The 19,195-nt window shown below is 41.5% G+C and overlaps 1 protein-coding gene across 4 annotated transcripts in view; it reads left to right on the top strand.

The window, feature by feature from the left end:
• CEP89 (centrosomal protein 89) overlaps positions 1-19,195 on the top strand; it is a 107,217-nt gene that overhangs the window by 19,030 nt on the left and 68,992 nt on the right. For 3 of the 4 annotated variants that reach the window (XM_067540029.1, XM_067540030.1, XM_067540032.1), the window contains exons 6-9: positions 369-397; positions 9,268-9,322; positions 11,876-12,091; positions 13,500-13,642. In XM_067540029.1, coding sequence (XP_067396130.1) covers positions 369-397; positions 9,268-9,322; positions 11,876-12,091; positions 13,500-13,642 — 443 coding nt within the window. The remainder of the gene's footprint in view (positions 1-368; positions 398-9,267; positions 9,323-11,875; positions 12,092-13,499; positions 13,643-19,195) is intronic. The other variant, XM_067540031.1, reaches the window with a different exon arrangement.

The following is a 19,195-nucleotide window of genomic DNA, read 5'->3' as shown; positions in this document are numbered from 1 at the left end:
ATGTATGTTCAGCAGTAACAGGAAAGAGCTACCAGAGTTGAGTTTTCTCTTACTCCTAGTGCAGGAAAAGTAAAAGATTTTAGTGTAAGTTTGTATGTTTTTCTTGAGCAGCATAGTCAAAGCAGTATTTCTTAGGAAGTTCAGACTGACTATGTTAAGATGTCTGGAGTATAATGGCAAAGGAATGATCTAATCTGATCTAATGGATCAAAGGAATGGTCTAATCTGTGCACTCATTTGGAAAGATTTGCTTAATGTGGCCTGCAATAAGGTTTGCATTTTCGTAAGATATAGCCTTATGATTTATGGACTTGTAAATATTTTTGTTTTGAATTGATTAAAAAACCATCTGTTTTTTTCCTTAACAGAAGATGAACCTCCTGTTTTGAATTTAAAGGTAAGAGTATGATGAGGGTAATGATTACAATACATTTGGGGGGAGAAAAAAAAAGCATCAGTGGGTGATGACTAAGAAGCTCTCAGCTGATAATTACTTTGCTGTTACCAGTGAGCCTTTTACAACTGACCTGTAGGTTAATAACCACCATTCATTTTGAAAGATCGCAAAGTACATTATATGGACAGTCTATATATAGGGATCACTTCCCTCGTTAGTGAAATGCAGCCAGTATTGAGGTGAAGCACAGCAGCAATGCAGGATGCAAAACACTACGAGAGATTCAGACATGCACCGAGAAAGAAATAAGTAAAAATGCAAGGCGAATTTAGGGAGGTAGCATGTAAAAAAAAAGAGATGTATGAGAGTGGTAAAGTTCAGAATCTACTCCAGGCTTCATCAAAGTTAAGGGGATTTGGATTTGATGTTCCAGTTGGACCACTAATAATAACCTGAGCTGGAATTTGGCTAGAACACTGGGTTTAGCACTTACCATTCTTGTGAAAAATACGCTAGGCTCAGTGTCCCATAATTATCTTGTTGGGACATTGATTTAGTACCAGTGGAGGAAAAGAGTGCCCAATCAAGTCTCCAATTCTTCTTTGGGTGCTCATCTTTATATATTCCAGTGTTGGGTGCACGTTCACCCAGTGCACTGGAGATTGGATTTTTTTGGCCAGTAGTGTCCATTGGAGGTCATGCTTGTGTTCTGAGCGTCCGTATGTCTCCAATTGCATGCACAAAATATGGGGCAACCCCAGCCACCTCTCAGTCCTTTCTCACCACCCCTGGCTACAAGTCAGAATGGGCAGTGTCCAAGTTTCTTCATTCACTGTGCTGACTATTCTTTGTTATGTAAATAGTTGCAGATATATAGGTACTTAGTAGTCAGTCATTCATGTTAGAGATTTTTGATAGTGTTTCCTTTCTTCCTTTTAGAAGGAAATTCACTCCTTTGTTTACCTGTGAATTAGGCCCTGTAGCAGAATGTCATTATGACTGAACACAAATCTCCAGGTTTTAAAAATTGTCCTGCATATTAAGCTGCAATGCCTCTGAAGGATGGGTACACCATTTGTGGACTGTGTCTGGGTGAGAGGCACATAGCATATCTTTTGTAATCTGTAAATTATTTTCTAAGAGAACCCAAAGAGCTAGGAAGTCTCATCTGAAAATGTTCCTTTTGAAAAGGTCAATGCACTCTGGGGAGAAAGGAGTACCAGGTCCACAAAGGGAATAGATTTCGCTCTCCTTCACCAGGTCCTTCCTCAAGGAGCCATAAATTCTCTTGCACCTCAGAGGAAGACAATAGCACAAGGGCCCAGAGGAGTCCATCTGGCCCCTAGTAAAGCACTGTCACCATGCTTTAAGACCAGCTCCCCTGCTACCACTTACATTGTTCAGTACCATCCTCCTGGTACTGACGCTCTCTACTCACTTGTCTTCAGCCTCAACATGTTTGGCACCAAAATTCTATATAACATCAAAAGACTTACTGGTCTCTTTGGTATTGGGATCCCCACTTTTGAAGTGGTGAAGCTGCCTCTTTTGGCAGCGACTGCTGCTCCAATTTGGGAATTAATGACATCAATGGTACTGACCAGAACACCATTGAAAAGTGCTTTCAGCACACCAGCTTCCCCTCATAGGGAGGACTATCCATTCTCCTCCGGTGGTGAGGGCATGAGGGAGTCTTCACTGGTGTGTTCCCTGAGGTCCAGATATTTAAGCCAGTTTTACACCTAAGAAGGAATCAAGGGATGAATTTTATAACTCTAGGCATTGAAGCTCAAAAAGGCTCAAAGTACTCCCTGATATCAATAGCCTTGGACTTATTGGGCCCTGTGGATGATGCACCATCCTAGAAGATCATTGTTTGCTTCCCAAATCAGGGCTAGTTCCCTTTCTCCACTTCACATGGGGCTTTAAAACCAGCTCAGTGTGCTTCTCTGTCAACAGACCAAGCTACTGACTGAGACTCTTCATCAGAGGACCATCTTTCACCAGCTCATATGTCCTCATCATTCCTGGATGAGGCTGTACTTGTTGAGTTATCCATGTCAATGAATATAGCCTCAACAGATGACAAGATGTTACAAGACTTGTTGCTCAGAATGGCTAACATGCTGAAGATTCCAGTTGAGGTAGTCCAGGAAAAAAAATCACACAAACTCCTGCTCACCTTGGTACCTGGATATCTTGCAATGCCAGGTGAGGGACTTTCAGAGCCAGCTAAATTGTTGTAGCAGACACCTGCCTCTCTAGTACCAACATTGATGAGAGCAGACAGTCACTACCAAATTTCTTCCCAGGGCTTTGGGCAATTTTTACATATCCCACACTAAGTTCATTCATGGTTACTGCATCAAATGAGAGATCACATTAAACCAACACAAAGCAACACCAAAAGACAAGGAACTCTCCCCCCACCCCTCTGCCAAAAACACCCCAATTTATTTGGATGGAAAATTACTCCACATCATGCCTCCAAATGAGAATCAACAACTACCAGACCTGTTGGTTAAATATGATTGATTGAAGTGGGATTCCATGGCTAAATTTGCCAAAAGCCATCCTCAAGACAATAGGGAAGATTTTAAGTTGCTCATCATTGAAGGTCAGCTTGTGACACAAACATGCTTCCAAGCAGCACTTGGTGCTGCAGATGGCGACCTTAAGTCCTATGAGGAGATCTTCATGTTCCACTTTTCAGGGATCCTAAAGAATTTTAAGTACCGATTGAAGCTCTCACATTTGAGGGATGTGAACTTTTCAATACTAAAACAGTTGAGACCTTACACTCTTTGAAAGAGTTGCAAAAGCACAATAATCCTCAACCATAGCAGTTACTCCCAATATAGGCAGCTTGAACCACTTAGAAAGTGTCAAAAAATTCCCAGAAGGAAGTAATCTGGATCCACCACCATATCAGTAGAGCCCTGTGCGGACACACAAATGTCCGCATCTGATCAACATCCGTCAGCGTCAGCATGTATCTGACCCGTGATCCGCAAGCCATGTTTTATGTTTATCCACATCCGCACTGCCCCCGCCCCTGCAGCAGCTCCTCCTCACACAGTACCTCTGAGGAGGAGTGTTTGTGTGTGTGCCTGCCTGTGTATTGTAGTATAAGAAAGCTGTGGCTTAATACATGTACACGTTGTTATTGTTACTTTTATTTTAAACATAAATCTTATACAACATTCATATGGTCCTGGTCCACGACCTCCGTGACTTCTTTTGGGGCAGCTGCCTGTGTCAGCTCCTGGACTGCTAGAGAGCAGCAACTGCCCCCCCCAATAACTGACCCCCTTTGCTTCCTGCTTCCCCAAATAGCTGCAGAACCCACACCCCCTGAACAGCTGATGGCAGCCAGCCCCCCTTTCCCTCGAACAGCTGTTTGGTGGCAAGTCTCAGGCCACCACCAAGCTGTTTGGAGACCAGCTTTGATGGGCTGGGGCTCACAGAGCCCGAGAAACAGCTGGGGGAAGGGGGAATGAGCCAGCAGCTCCTGATGCTGTTCACAGCTCCCACTGGCCCCGATCAATGGTTACTCCACCTGGGGCTGGCCCCAGGAAGCTGGGGCTACAGATCACTCAGCTGTTCGGTGGAGGCAGAGGGGGGGCCCTTTGCTCATCAGGTGGCTGGCAGGCAGGAAAGGGGAGGGGGCAGCTCGGTGTGGGGATTGGCCACTGCTGCTGAACACAGCTTTGATGGGCTGGGGCTTATGGAGTCTGAGGAACAGGTGGGGGAGGAACTAGCTGGCAACGCCTGAAGCTTAGAGCCCTGGGGAGATAAAATTTATATCTGCATCTGAGCTAGAATCCATAAAAATGGGTCTGTGGATATCCGCATCTGCGGATATCCATGGATTTGCAGGGCTCTGCATATCAGTTTATCAGTCTTTATCATCCAGGCAGCAGATTTGACTTCTTGTTTGGGAGCACTATACATATTCTTTTTGATTTTCAAATTATATCCCCTTCATATGGGCATTAGTCATTTCATTTCTGTGGGGTGTGGAACACTGTCATCAAGTCCCGGAAATTATAGAGGTGGGCTGTTCCCTTCAGTTCCAGATCCTCCTTCAGACACCTTCCCAGTCATATTTCAGTGACCCCTCTTACAGGAGATTGCTGCATCAAGAGGTTCAGTCATTTCTAAATGGTTGGAGTGGAAGAAGTACCTCAGGAACTCAGTGGGAAGGGATTTTATTCTTCTTTCTTTCTGATTCCCAAAAAGAAAAGTGCTCAACACCCTATTCTGGTTCTTAGAAAACTGAACACTTGCATCCGCAATCCCAAGTTAAGGATGCTAACTCTGGCCTCAGTAATTCTAACTGTAGTTCCAAATAACTGGATGAAGCTCTTGACTTCAGAGATGTTTTTATTCATATAGCAAAATACCTTGGCCACAGAAGGTATCTGAGTTTTCATATGGGCAGAGCCTACTATCAGGATGCGTTCAGCCTAGCAACAGCACCCAAGGTATTCATGAACTGCTTAGTGATAGTGACCGCTTACTTCAGGAACAAGGAGTGTAGGTGTTTTCACATTTGGATGACTGTGTGATTTATGCAAGATTGCATCAACAAGTAACAGACTCCATTCAGTGGACTCTGCATTTTTGTGTGTCCTAAACAGAGAAAAGTCAGTACTGACTCCAACTCAAAAGGATAGAATTTATAAGAGCAACACGACTCCATGTTGGTGCAAGAAAGATTTGAAGACCTGCTACTCCTATCTACAAGCTCACTCCAGATCATCATTGAGAAATCGTCTCAGTCTACAAACTTACATGGCCTCTTGCACCTTTGTAACTCAGCATTCCAGACTTCACTCTTATTGCATGCAAAGGTAGTTAAAGTTTGTGTATCAGCCAAGCACATGTTACTTGGATATATTAGCATGTGTTCCATCAGAAGGCCAGTAATCATTACATTGGTGAAAGGAGTCTCTGAAAATCTGTGAGGGATTTTCCCCCTTCCCGCCATTACCGTCAGAGATATAAGGGACAGAGAGCTCCACACTATGATGGGGAACCCATTTGGACAACCTTCCAACACAGTGTACTTGGGATCCTCGGGAAACAAGACTCCACATAAATGTCTTTGTGCTAAAAGCCATTTATCGGGCATGCACAGCTTTCTTCCTACTTCTGAAAGGACTGATAATTCAAATCATGATGAAGATTACTATAGACATGTTTTATAACAAGCACAGGGAGCAAGATCCACTTCTCTGTGTCAGGAGAACTTTTGTATTTGCTATGAAATCATTCTGATAGCAGTAAATCTGCCAGGATTACAGAACATGACAAATCACCTCAGACAATTTTCAAGTGACCACAAGTGGTCAATAAATGACAGCATAATCCAAGACCTATTTCTCAAGGAGGGTCATCCCATCATATACTTCTTTGTCACCAAAGAAAATAAGAAATATTAAAAGGTCTGCTCTAGAGGAGCACAGAATTGGGGATTTGTATCTGAGGCATTCATGATAACATGGTCCCTGGGCTTTGTCACAGTTTCAGGGTAACTGTACCTGTATTCCCACTTGTGATCCATCAAGGGCACACATTTTAAGCTTCTGGTTCCCAGACATCCCCTCTCTTGGGCGAAAACTTGTGTCTCACTCCTTGACCACAAGTTTTAAAGCTACACAGATCCATGCTTTACCCTGTGATAGCGCCAGCAAGCCAGACTGCCTAAAAAGCCAGCACCTGCACTTTGCTTTCTCTTTGAGGGCTATGACCAGTGTATTGCCTGCAGTTGTACTGCACAGCTCCTTCTAAGCAAGCACATTTATTCTTAAGGAAAATGCATTACAGAAAAAATATATTGAAAGCAGTAAAAGAACCTACAAGCATGCTAAAAAGCTTACCTGCGGTCACCTAAACCTCAGGCTCTGGTAGGTGCTAGTCCTTCAAAACCCACAGCTGGGTTTTTCCTACAGTTACAGGTTCATCCATCTTTGATCCGGAATCAGAACAACAACTTTGCGGATCAGCAGTTTGTTTATATAGCTCAGATCTTTGATCTTGACTTTCTATATCAGGTAATCAGCACACAATGACCCTCTCCACAGGGCATAACTTCAAAAGACTGGGTTTTTGCATAACCATAGTTGGGGAGTTTGCATTATCTTGTCGCTAGGGATTCCTCAGGAAATCCACTTAATAATTGTCCCAAAAGTTCATACTTGTGTGGCACATTTTCAGTATAGTTTTTTGAACTCATGTCCTACATCTGTCACATCTCCCCCTTAAAGAGGTTATATACAATCCTGTCCCACAATAATACATAAACTTAATACAATAAGGTCTTTCAAGAAATTGCTGTATCTGTCACAGGCCTGATGTACACTTATCCTCCTGTTCCATTAATACTGAGTGTTCTCAGAAAGCCTAGGCAGGACTCAGCCTGGATGATCATGCTAGATCAAGCATGGCTGAGACAATTCTGGTATTGGGACCTAACCAATCTCTCCATCCAAACTGATACAGTTGCCTCTCCAAGTAGATGTAATATCACAGAGATGCAGTCAAATCTTCCATCCCATTCCACGTATCCTGAACCTTACAGCATGGATTCTGTCTGTTTGACCTCAGTGGAAAGATCCTGTTCCTCTAAAGAATAAAACATCCTAATCCATAACAAAAGACTCAACAAGGCATGCTTATGCAGTTAAATGGAAGAAATTCACTGTCCGGGTGCAATAATGGCAGTATCCCCGTCCCTGTCATAGATATCAAACATACTGGACTACCTTCTGTCTTTAGGAACTCTGGATTGTCACTGAGATCCCTATGGATCACCTAGCAGCCACCTCAGTTTTCCACCCTCCAGTTCAGGGGTATTTCATATTTTCACACCCTATGCTAGCAAGGTTTTTGAGAGGCTTTATGTGGGTATGTCTCTAGTCATTGAGGTTTGCCCTCCTTGGGATCTAAATATTGCACTAATGGGTTTAATAGTCTCACCTGTATAGCTATTGGCAACATATTCCCTGTTTTACCTTTCCATTAAAACAGCTTTCTGGTAACAACAACATTGACAGGTAGGGGGGATACAGGCAGTCATGGCAGGGCCCCCATATACAATTTTTCATAAAGCGAGGGTGTCATTGAAACACCACCTGCAGTTATCCCTGACTGTAACTTAAATCAAGTCATCCATCTACCTGTTTTTTTCCAAAACCACATTCAGATAAAAGATGAGGTGAAGCTTCTCACCCTAGATGGTCTTAGAGCCCTTGTTCTCTATATCGATAGAACTAAATCACTTAGAATATTCCCCCAGATTATTAATAGTTTATGGATACAGAGTTCAAGGACAGGCCATTTCAACGCAGACTTTCTGACTGGATTTCTGCTTGTATCTAGCTATCATATGAATTTGTAAGATAGATTCACCTAGGAAAGTGACAGCTCACTGTAAAGGGACACAGTTGAGTGAGCACATCTACTGGGGCACTCTGTTGCTTCTTTGAGAAAAGTTCCCATACTGGAGATATATAAGGCAGCTATTTGCGGTGCAATACATGCATTCAGCCAGCATTATTCTGTGGTAGAGATGTCAAGGTCTGATCTAATTTTAGTGGTGCTGTCCTACAATTGCTTTTTAGGTAGACTTCTAGCTCTCATCTCCAGTTATCTAGGTCACTGCTTGTGAGTCATCAACAGTGGAATATATATGGCAAGCACTCAAAAGGCAATGGTTGCTTATTTTCAGTAACTGTGGTTCTTTGATATGTATTGTCCATGTATATTCCATGACCCACCTTTTTCCCCCGCTAGTATGATCTAATAACACCTGAATTCTGTATTGGCAAAGGAACTGAGGGGCCATTGGGATTGCCCATCCCTTTATGTGCTCGGTTGGAAGCACGAGGACTCTTAGGGCAGCCCCCAAAAGACTCAGTGGCCAAAAGAATCCAAACTCAAGTGCATTGGTTGCATGCGTACTCAGCAGTGAAATATATATGGACAACAAATCCAGAAGAACCACAGTTACTGTAAGGTAAGTGTTATTCCTGCAGAATCTACAGGTAGACTCTTGATCCAGCGCTACTTCTGCTTTGCTTGACAGGATCACAGCATGATTTAGTGAGGCCTTTGTACCTTCATTGGCGCTTCGTTGAGTAAGGGAAACAAATTCAGAGTGTTTAAGCTTCCTTCTCTTCTCTGTATAGGAGTACTGCACTCAGAGTACAATGAAACCTATTTATAATAGCCACCAGAGGACTCTAGATGTTGTCTGCCGTAATGGCATGACAAAAAAATCCTGTGTCAGTGCTTCTCAAACTTTTTACCCCCGCACCCACCTTTACCCATATCTGCACCCGCTGCCCCAGCTGGGGCTGGGAGCAGGACCACTGTCGGGGGGCTGTGGTTGGGGCCGGGGGCTGAGACTGGCTCTGGGGGCCCCAGGGACTGCTGGGCGCTGAGACGGGGGTTATTATGAAGGAGATGGGAACTCTCAGATTTTGCCAGTAAATATTATTTTACCAGGTGATTGTGGTTAAAAGGTGGCCTTTAGCATTTGTTTCTTAGTAATTTAGGTGCTCAGATACTGCGCTGTGATAACTATGTAATTATCTAGGCAGACAGAGGTTTTATACAGTGAAATGTTTATAACTAGATACAAATTACTTAATACTACCACAGATAAAATGAATTTAGGTCCTAAACCTAATTACATATAAATAGACTAAGGGGTACAAAATTGTAATGATAAAACTTAGATCTTAAATGTTTGACAAAAAATAAATGGAATTTGTGTGTTGGTGCTGGGGCCTGTTAAAATCCTTTTAGAAAACGATGATCATTACAGGAAATTACCTCACATTATTTTGTTTCTTTGCCAGGAGCAAAAACTGTCTGTTGAAAATCCACTAAGCAAAAAGCCTCCACCATCCACAGGTATGACCTCTCTGTGTTTGACATTATTCTAAACCCTTCACGGTAGGGATTAAGTACATTAATACATTTTTTCTGCTTTTACACAAAAAGGAAAAGTAATATATTTACGGTACAAGACAGAGAAAATGTTGAATACTCTGACATGTAGAAAAATGTGAACAATGGTAAAAAATGTGAACAACATGAATTAATTTTGGCTGAATATGATTAATTTGGGTAAGGATCATAGGCACTGAAGATGATCTCTTTTCATAGCATGTCTGCTAATAAATTAAAGATTACTGTTGTAGCCATGTTGGTCCCAGGATAGTAGAGAGACAAGATGGGTGACATAATATCTTATTGAACAAACTTCTGTTGGTGAGAGACAAGGTTTTGAGCTACACAGAGCTTTTCACAAAGTAATTACTATATATATGACCTATCGGTCCTCATCCTCAAAGGAAACCTGCTCAACACTTTCAAAAGATGAGCTTGGGATTTTAAATTCAAAACTACTAGACACTAAAAACATGGTTTTAATAAACCATAAATCCAGTGTCTTTATTACAACAATCTGTAATCCACTAATCTCCATTTTTGTCGTATGACTCCAGAGATGTTAACAGGTCACTTCACCTTGAATGGTCCCTGACTTAGAATATGTGTGACCTAGTAATGCTAAACTATCTGTTTTCTCTTGTATCTAGATGTGATACTCTTAATACCTTTCTCAAACCTAAAGAAAAGCTTCGTGTAGCTTGAAAGCTTGTCTCTCTCACCAACAGAAGTTGGTCCAATAAAAGATGTTACCTCACCCACCTTGTCACTCTAATAAATTAAAGAGTCATCGTTAGTGTCAGGTATATAGCATGATATTTGTCAGACTTTCAGTGGGAGGTTAGATACAGAAATAGCCGTTAACAGAATACAAAGCCAATAGTGAAATATGAAGCAAGGAACTTGGAATTAAAGAAATTCATAATACTGATGCCTCATTAATAAATGAAGTCTTAGGAGTCGTCATCTTTGTGACATGCTCTAAGAGATTTGAATGAAAGGCAATATTGTAACACTTACCCTTCCCAGTCCTCCCCAGTCTTCTAAGTCTTGTGTACACTAAAGAATTTTAGCAATGCTACTTCCACCAATGTGACTGAAGTGGTATAAGTTGTGGTGATACAGTACATCTATACATGGCCCTACCTTCAACTTTTGCTGAGTCTGTGGGTTGTTGCATCTATCCAACAATTCCAGGCACAACTCCTTGGAGCTCCTAAGGAAGTCTATAATGTCTGTGGCAGTGGTTTTCAACCTGTGGTCCATGGACCTCTGAGGGTCCGCATACTATGTCTAAGAAGTCCGTGAAAGGTTGTCATCATAGAACAATGGTTTTCAACCTGTGGTCCCTGGGGGTCTGCAGACTATGTCTAAGATTTCCAAAGTGGTCCACACATTCATTTGCAGATGAAAAAAGGTTGAAAACCACTGGTCTATGGTATATTTACACATGTTCAAATTTATGCCTTTTCTTTCATTTCCTTTGAAAAGTTCTGTCCTGCATAAGGAGCCACTGTGCCCTCACACTTGTACATGCCATATCAGGAGGTTAACAATGGCCAGCATACCCAATACCAGATAAGCTGGCAGTAGTACAAGTAGTAGACAAGCCTCTTGTGTTTTATTATTGCTATCTGTAATCTAGATATAGATAACTAGCTCTAGATTACCCAAGCAGCCGTTGGAGTGGATATATACGAAAACCCCCTTCTACAATAGGCCTAAGCAGGGCTGGATTCAGGCATAGGTAATACAGGCCCTAGCCTCTTATACCTAGGGCTTATATATCTTATATCTAGGGCTCCTAGAGTCCATTGATGAGGGTAGAATCTCTCATAAAAAAAAGTAACTTTTCTAATTAACGTGGGTACAAAGCAAAGTTTGAAACTGTGATCAAAGTATAACTGATGCAGTGATGTCTGCCTGATTCTGCAGACAGCCTTAAACTGTTGCTCTGAGAGGTGTGAACTACCTTCTGCTCCCCAGTAAGTTGTTAACTTGAAGACCAACTGTTTTGGTGGGGAGCCTTCAACACCATCCCAACATAGGACTCTAGGTGTGGCAGGAGGAGAAGGGTGCAGCAGGTTTGGCTGCCCACCTAAGCAGATACTTTGGATGTTGAGATTGGGATCCCTGCTGCTACTCTTGCTGCTCTCTGACGGAAGGATATCTTCATGGGGTCAATGGTAATTGGAAGCACTGGAGGAGAGATGATAGTCCTTTTATGCAAATCCCTTCCCCACTCCATAATTTTCTCTCCTTTGCCCCACAGGCCTTTCAGTGCCATGATTTTATTTGTGTTCTACAGATACTTCTCTTAAAATAATTTAACATAGATTCTAGCTTAGTTTACTCTTATTCTACCAACTGTAAGTAGTTATTTTTCAGTATAGAATTCTAGTAATTTGTGAAAAGATTGATATTCTTTTCCCCCTCTCTTGGAGCTAATAATATGGAAAAGTCTGAATCCATGTGAATACCATGTGTTCTATATGTTTTATCTATCATCTGTAGATATATCTGTTCGGGCAAGACAGGGATGGAGGGATACAACTAAAGAGAAGTTCCAAGAACTAAAACAAGAAAATTTGTCTCTAATCAATGCAAATCAGACGATGGCCCTACAACTTCAGGAACTAAAACAACAAATAAAGGGTCTACAGTTAAAACTTAAGACACTGGAAAAAGAGGATAAACTTAAAAAAGCTGCAGAGAGTTCACATAAGGAAGGTGGGATATAACTTTAGAGTAGCTTTTATTGAAGGAGAAATATATGTTTGCTTTATTTTCTCACTCAAAACCTATCCCCTATGTAATTGACTCTCCACATGCAGTGAACTCAGCAGATATCCAAACAAAAATAGTTCTCCCAGGGTAACAGCATATAATCAGTTCTGTTCTTTAAATAGCTTATGGAGTGCTAAATAAGTCTTGGTCATAATTAGTCTCATAAAGCTGGTGAATTTGATGTCTCAAAGTCCCACAAAACCTTCAGTGTTGGAGTGGCACCTTCAAAAAGTCCCTTAGCTGTTCATCAGAAGACATTAAGAAAGCCTTTTTTGAGTCCCTTGCATCTTTTTACTCCACTGCATGGCTTTTTTTTTAGTGAGAGAGAGATTCACTACAGTGGAGAATACCTGCATCCCAAAGCAATGTGGTAGCTCTACTACTTGAGCTAAAGGAGAATCTGCAATAAATGGAAGTTGTATTAATGCTTTATATCTGTTTGCAAGCCTTTGGCTACTGAAAGAGAAGACCAACAGAGTATGTTGCTAAGTAAAATTAAGTCTATTACAATTTCATTCTACTAGCAATCCCTCTTCCATGTAATTTGAATTAAATAAATCATATCAGCACCGTAAAAGTCCTGGTATTGGCGATTCAGTACTTTGGCACAATTTTACTCCCACTGCAATCGGCAGCAAAATTCCCATTTAGTGGGATGGGAGCATGATTAGACTTTTCTGCCGTGCTTTGCCAGTTGCAACATCTTTCTTAAACACATAATTCTATTGAAATGTTAATACTAATTTTGCAGTGTGTGGTACAAATGGAGTTCTCCATCAGTTAAAAAATAAAAGTTTTCATTTCCTTTGTAGTCTTTTTGGAGCATAGAACTCCATTGAAATAAAGTCTGCTTTTGGGTAAGAAAAAGGCATTCACTTCCATTATTGGCTCCACTGTTCTTTAAAACAGGCACTCCATATTTTTTTTGTTCCACATCCATGTCAGTTTTAGCATACAAGATATAGAAATATAGTTTGGAAATGTTTACATAGAGTGCATAAGTTGAAACCCATATTAATCATGCAGTAACAGTTTATAAATTAAGTTATTTAAAATGTTTGATATTAGTAAGTATTAAATGTAGGAATGTTAACATTATTTTTATATGACCCTTACTTAACCAGTTATTACTCCACAGAACACATGAAATAGAGCAACGTCCTTTGTTTTTTTCTTATTCAGAGTTTATAATTTGTGTGTGTGTGTAACAATGTGTCAATAGAAGTTATTTATCCTGTAATTTTTCCATTCCTAATTAAGGAATTTTGACAGTTAAGTTATTAACGTGCAGGTGTCATGTTTTTGTCAGACTGTTGTGATTTGTCTTTATTTTAATTTTTTTTTAATGTAGAAGAAGTTGCAGAATTGCATTCATTGAGACGACAAGCTCAGGAGCTGGTGGATGAAAACGATGGTTTGAAAATGACTGTCCATCGTCTGAATGTGGAATTGAGTCGCTATCAAACTAAATTCAGGCCGTTGTCCCAAGATGAGGTAATATTCCTGGTTACAAAGACAGTTGGTGCTTGTAAAGAAGTATTTGGGTGTTTTGGTAGATTTTAAAGATTTGCATACCTATAGATTGGTGTATCAGCTAGCTGCCTAGATACTAAAAAAATGTATATTTCAGATTTTTATGTTTCTAGAAAAATAAGAGGTGATGACTCTAGGAATTTATCTGACGTTACAGTAATCAGAATACTCAGATATCAGAGTGAATTTTTTCCTGTGCACAGAAATACTGTATTACCAATCTACTCCATTTGTTCTATCATTTCAGAAACTGTATAGTATGCAGCCATCATCCTGGGTACCAGGGATTAATTTCCCCAATACATTGTACAATTCATGGAAAAAGGGAAACAATGCATTTTTTGTTTTAGTATCTCCAGTCTGTAATGTAGGGAGTTTATAAATCAATTACTTAAAGCCTGATCCTACAAAATCTTGTGAATACTCCTTATACATATGAGTAGGCCAATTGACATCAGACATTCGGCCCCAAAACTGCAATCAGATCCAGGCCAACAGACCATTTCTTTCTTTGAGTTATGTCCCTGTGGGTGCTCCACTTTAGGTGTCGGCACATCCTGCGTCCTTGATCGGAGATCTTTATAGCAGTACTCGTTGAGGCTGCGAGTGCACAGCTCCCCTCTCGTGGCGTCGTTGGTGCCTTTTTGGCGTGCGCGCGCCTCAGAACTCTGTTCCTTCTTAACTGTCCATAGTCCAAGACAGAGCCCTGTAGTTCCTGATTTAACTTGTCCTACTACGTATAACTTTAGAAATAGCTTAGTTTAGTCAATAATTACCTTAGTTTAGTCAATAGTTAACCCTACCTATCTTCCCTTTTTAAAAAAAAAAATCCCCTTCTCTTTTCCTCCTCTCAACTCCCCAGTTAGGTAAAGTAGAATATTTTACTAGTAACAGAGAAATTACACCATGCCTGGTTCACCAGGCTTTAAGAGGTGTACGTCTGGCAGGAATGCCATCCCAGCATCTGACAGCCACTCTCAATGTGTCCGCTGCCTGGGAGAAGGGCATGTACCACAAAAGTGTGTACATTATAAAAATCTTAAAGCCAGAGCCAGAAGAGATAGGGATCTGCGGCTGAAACTTACCTTGATGGAGAAGTCTCTAAGACCCTCCTCTGACCCGGGACCAGAGAACTTCCTTTCAGAAAAATTGGAAAAAATACAAGGAAAAGAGCCTCAAAATATCTATTAGGAAGGACACAGTAAAGAAGAGGAGTTCGGCCATAGAGCTAACAGCCCGAAGACTCAGTACCTATGAGGTGCCAGGTTTCACAGATATGACTCGGGCCATGGCACCGAAGGATTTGAAACGTCCCGGTGCAGAGTCGAGAGATAAAAACAGACTGACCTCCTCCAGCACAGCACTGATGAAGGAGACTGATCAAAGATTACTGATCCAAGGGGCACCTGTCATGACCACAATGCTGACAGATGTCATGGCACTGACTATACCACAATCTTCAACTCCAGCACCAGTGATGATCACGGTGGCGAAAAATGTCTTGGCACTGACTTTGACCCCGAAGACAATGCTGGCACCAAAAGCTGACAAGGCGCCAACAATGGCACCGAAGCCAACCACGGCACCGACACAAGACGCGGCACCGACATTGGCACCCTCTCAAAAGAAAAAGGAGAAGCAGCACCATTATCACCAGACTGAAACAGTATTAACATTGTTTCCACAGTCACCGGTGCCAGAGACAGACAATTCCCCAGTGCGCTTTGGACATGAAGTCCTCTCTCCAATACCATTTTCAAGTGGAGAGGACAGCAAGGCAGAGGGGGCTCTCCTACCAGACCACTTTCAGAGGCACCCAGATATATACCTTGTAAGGGAGCCAGTGCATATCCATGGTACGATCTACCGTGGTTTGCACTGCCCATGACCTATCACATGCAATGGCAGAACTGGGACACATGGTCAAACTACTCCAGAGCTTATAGTAGACCAGCTAGCCCTCATAAACTGAGATCTGGATCGTCTACACACTCCGCTCTATCTGTATCTCTTAGAGCTCTGAGCAGTTCTCAGTGCCTGCTATCATTTTCTATCGTTCATAGAAAACAAGACAATAAAGATAATGACAAACAACATCGTGTGCATGTTTTAGATCAATCGACGGGGAGAAGCAAAATCCCATTCTCTATCCACTGAAGCAATGAAACTCTGGAATTGGTGCATCCAGCACAACATCGGCATAGCAGCAGCGTACTTTACCCGGATGCCAGAACAACACTGCGGACTCTCTCAGCAGACACTTTGGCCAAAATCACAAGTCAGAGTTGAACAACGATGTCCTGAAAAACATTTTTCGACAATGGAGCCATCCAGTTGTCAACCTCTTTGCTACGAAATAAAACCACAAATGCCCCCTTTTCTGTTCGAGGGCAGGATTGGGACAAGGATCAATGGGGAATGCCTTTCTCATCAACTGGAACAAAGACCTCCTCTACTCATTTCCACCCATCCTGATGATACCCAGAACCATCCACAAAATGAGCCGACAGGGTAATAGTGATAATGATGGCACACTCATGGCCCAGACAAACTTGCTTCTCCAACTACTGCAAGATGTCAATATACAAACCCATCACTCTCCCACTTCAATACAATCTCCTGTCCCAGGACAACGGCTGGATCTTTCACCCACAGCTACAGAAGCTTCATCTAACAGCGTGGTTCCTAACTGGTTCTGTCCAGAAGAGCTAGAATACTCGGATCAGGTTAAACACATACTACTAACTAGTAAGAAACCAACAACAAGGAAAACTTACCTGCAGAAATGGTATAGTTTCGCTTCATGGTGCAAAGACGGACAAATCCTCGCTGCATCCTCATCCATTCCGACTATTCTGGAATACATCCTAGAACTAAAAAAATCAGGTTTATCAACTAGATGTACTTTTAATGAACTATTAGCAATCAATGTCTTTCATGACCAGATTAATGAACAAGCGTATTCACTCACCCAATGGTAAAACGGTTCATGGCGGGGATACAAAAGGTATTCCCAGTTATATGTACCCCCACAACACTGTGGGACCTAAATCTAGTACTAAGGACCATTAAAAAAACACCATTTGAAACCTTAGTAACGTGTTCACTTCTCCATATGTCTATGAAGGTGTCCTTTCTAGTGGCCATCACATTGGCTTGCTGTGTAGGAGAGATCAGGGCACTCATGGCCCATCCACCCTACATGATTTTCCATAAGGATAAGATCACCCTCAGACCTCACCGAAAGTACCTAACAAAAATTATATCAGACTTCTATTTAAACCAGCCTATTCACTTACCTACCTTCCATTCAAAACCCCATCATATGCACAGGAGGCCGTACTGCACACTCTGGATGTCAGAGGGGCACTAGCTTTTTACTGAGACAGAAAAAAAACCTTTAGAAAATCAGATAAACTTTTTGTATCCGTGGTGGAATGCACGAAAGGCAAACCGATGTCTAATCAGAGGCTATCTAGGTGGATAGCAAGATGTATCGATGCATGCTATAAACAAAAAAACTTACAAGCTCCCCTGGGAATCAGAACACATTCAACCGGAGCAATGTCTACTTCTATACATTCCTTAACAACGTTCCCTTTACAGACATATGTAAGGCAGCTATGTGGGCCTCTGCACATACTTTCATAATCCATTATGCAATTGATCATACATCCAGAAAAGATGCCACAGTAGGACTAGCAGTACTTTCTTCTGTCCAACCAACTGACTCCAAAGTTCCTTCCACCAAATGAGGGGCAGTGCTCTAGAGTCACCTAAAGTGGAGCCACCCACAGGGACACCAGTTGAAGAAGAGAAGGTTACTCACCTTGTGCAGTAATTGAGGTTCTTTGAGATGTGTGTCCCTGCGGGTGCTCCACTACTCACCCTCCTCCCCTCTACTTTGGAGTTCAAGGACAAGACTCTATGGTAGAGAAGGAACTGAGAGGGTTAAGTCATGTGCATGCCAAACAGGCGCCAAGGGTACTGCAGGAGGGGAGCTGTGCATGCGCGGTGTGGATGAGTAATGCTGTAAAGCTCTTCCATCAAGGTCATGGGACACACCGACGCACCCACAGAGACACACATCTCGAAGAACCTCAGTTACTGCACAAGGTGAGTAACCTTATGCATGGTCTCACTGGCTTCATTGGGTATCAGCACAGCCATAAAGATCTGCCTGCAATGATCAGATTGCGGGATTGGGAGGCCTTAATTAGTATACGTGTATCACCAAGTTGTCTACTGTAGGAAGAATAGATTTAAAAAATCCCTGTTGAATTTTTGGGAGGGCCAGGACCTGAACAGCTGGAGAGAAATTTCATGTTTAAATTCAAGGTCAAATGTCACCTACTCTTTCTTTTGAAACATATAATGAATGTACGATCTGAGCAGTTGCATAATCCTGATTTACAAAGTATATGCTGATACAAAAAGGCTTTGTCTGAAAAAAGTCTGAATTTTAAAAATATCCAATTGAATGACTTGATGTTGTTAGCTGCTCTGCTTTCAATATACTAAATATAGGCAACAGTAAATTATATGCTTGCAGGCAGTTCATGTTCAGCTACTTCTCTTTTATCAACTAATCATAGCTATCCATCTTCTGCAAATGCTGTAAAGCTCAATGAACTGTGATTCAGACATCTATTCACTAAGCAGTTTACAGAAGAGGTAAAGGCTGTTTTGCAGCATAACCACCTTGCTACCTGCTAATTCTTCTTGCCTGTAAATCCCTCATCTTAACTCTCTAGAGATAGATACTTCCATCCTTCTTACTATTTCTCAACTAAAGTCTTTTTTTGATTGTTCAAACTAAGGATATGACTGGAATTCACTATGCTTTTAGGTTTTAATATTTCTTAAGACATAATTTATAGGTGGTGGCAAAATCCCAATGGTTTTTTTTGGGTAATTGTGGTCAGAAAGGAGAAAATAGTAAATAGAGGAAAGTGGAAACATAAGCTTTAAATATGAAGCTTCTGACAAATATGTAGCTATTTTAAAAAAAAATGCTTTTTCAACATGTAGCCTCTACTGAGGCTATGTCTTCACAGATCGACTTCTCTGGATTGACTGAGTGGTCAATGAAGACTCGCTCAGTCGATCCAGAAATCGACATATTAAGACCACCTCCTCAAGTAGCGTAGTGCTGCATCGACGGGAACACTGTTCCTGTCAGTGCAGTGCAATGAAGACGGCACGCAGAAGAGAAGCAGAGAAGTCGATGGGAGTTATGCAAGTTTTTTGGTAGCTTGCGTAACTCCAGTCGACTGCCGCCAAATCTTGGAGGTAAGTGAAGACAAGCCCTGAGACTGCTACAGGGATGAAAGCTAATGCTAGCTGTGATGGCAGTAGTCATGATTTACAATGTTTTTCTATAAGTCTATAAATACAATAATATATTACCACTTCAAGCAATACAGAGTATAACCAGGCAAACATTTAATTCCACTTACTGCTTAGATACTTAGAAAAGTAAAAGACATTCACATGGTTAAATTAGATAAGTCA

The sequence above is a fragment of the Emydura macquarii genome, unplaced genomic scaffold (genome assembly GCF_026122565.2).
Source record: "Emydura macquarii macquarii isolate MOO-44397 ecotype Brisbane River unplaced genomic scaffold, CSIRO-AGI_Emac_v2 contig_561, whole genome shotgun sequence".
Taxonomy (NCBI): domain Eukaryota; kingdom Metazoa; phylum Chordata; order Testudines; family Chelidae; genus Emydura; species Emydura macquarii.
The sequence above is the reverse complement of the archived record's forward strand: the minus strand, read 5'-3'. Positions and strand labels throughout refer to the sequence as shown.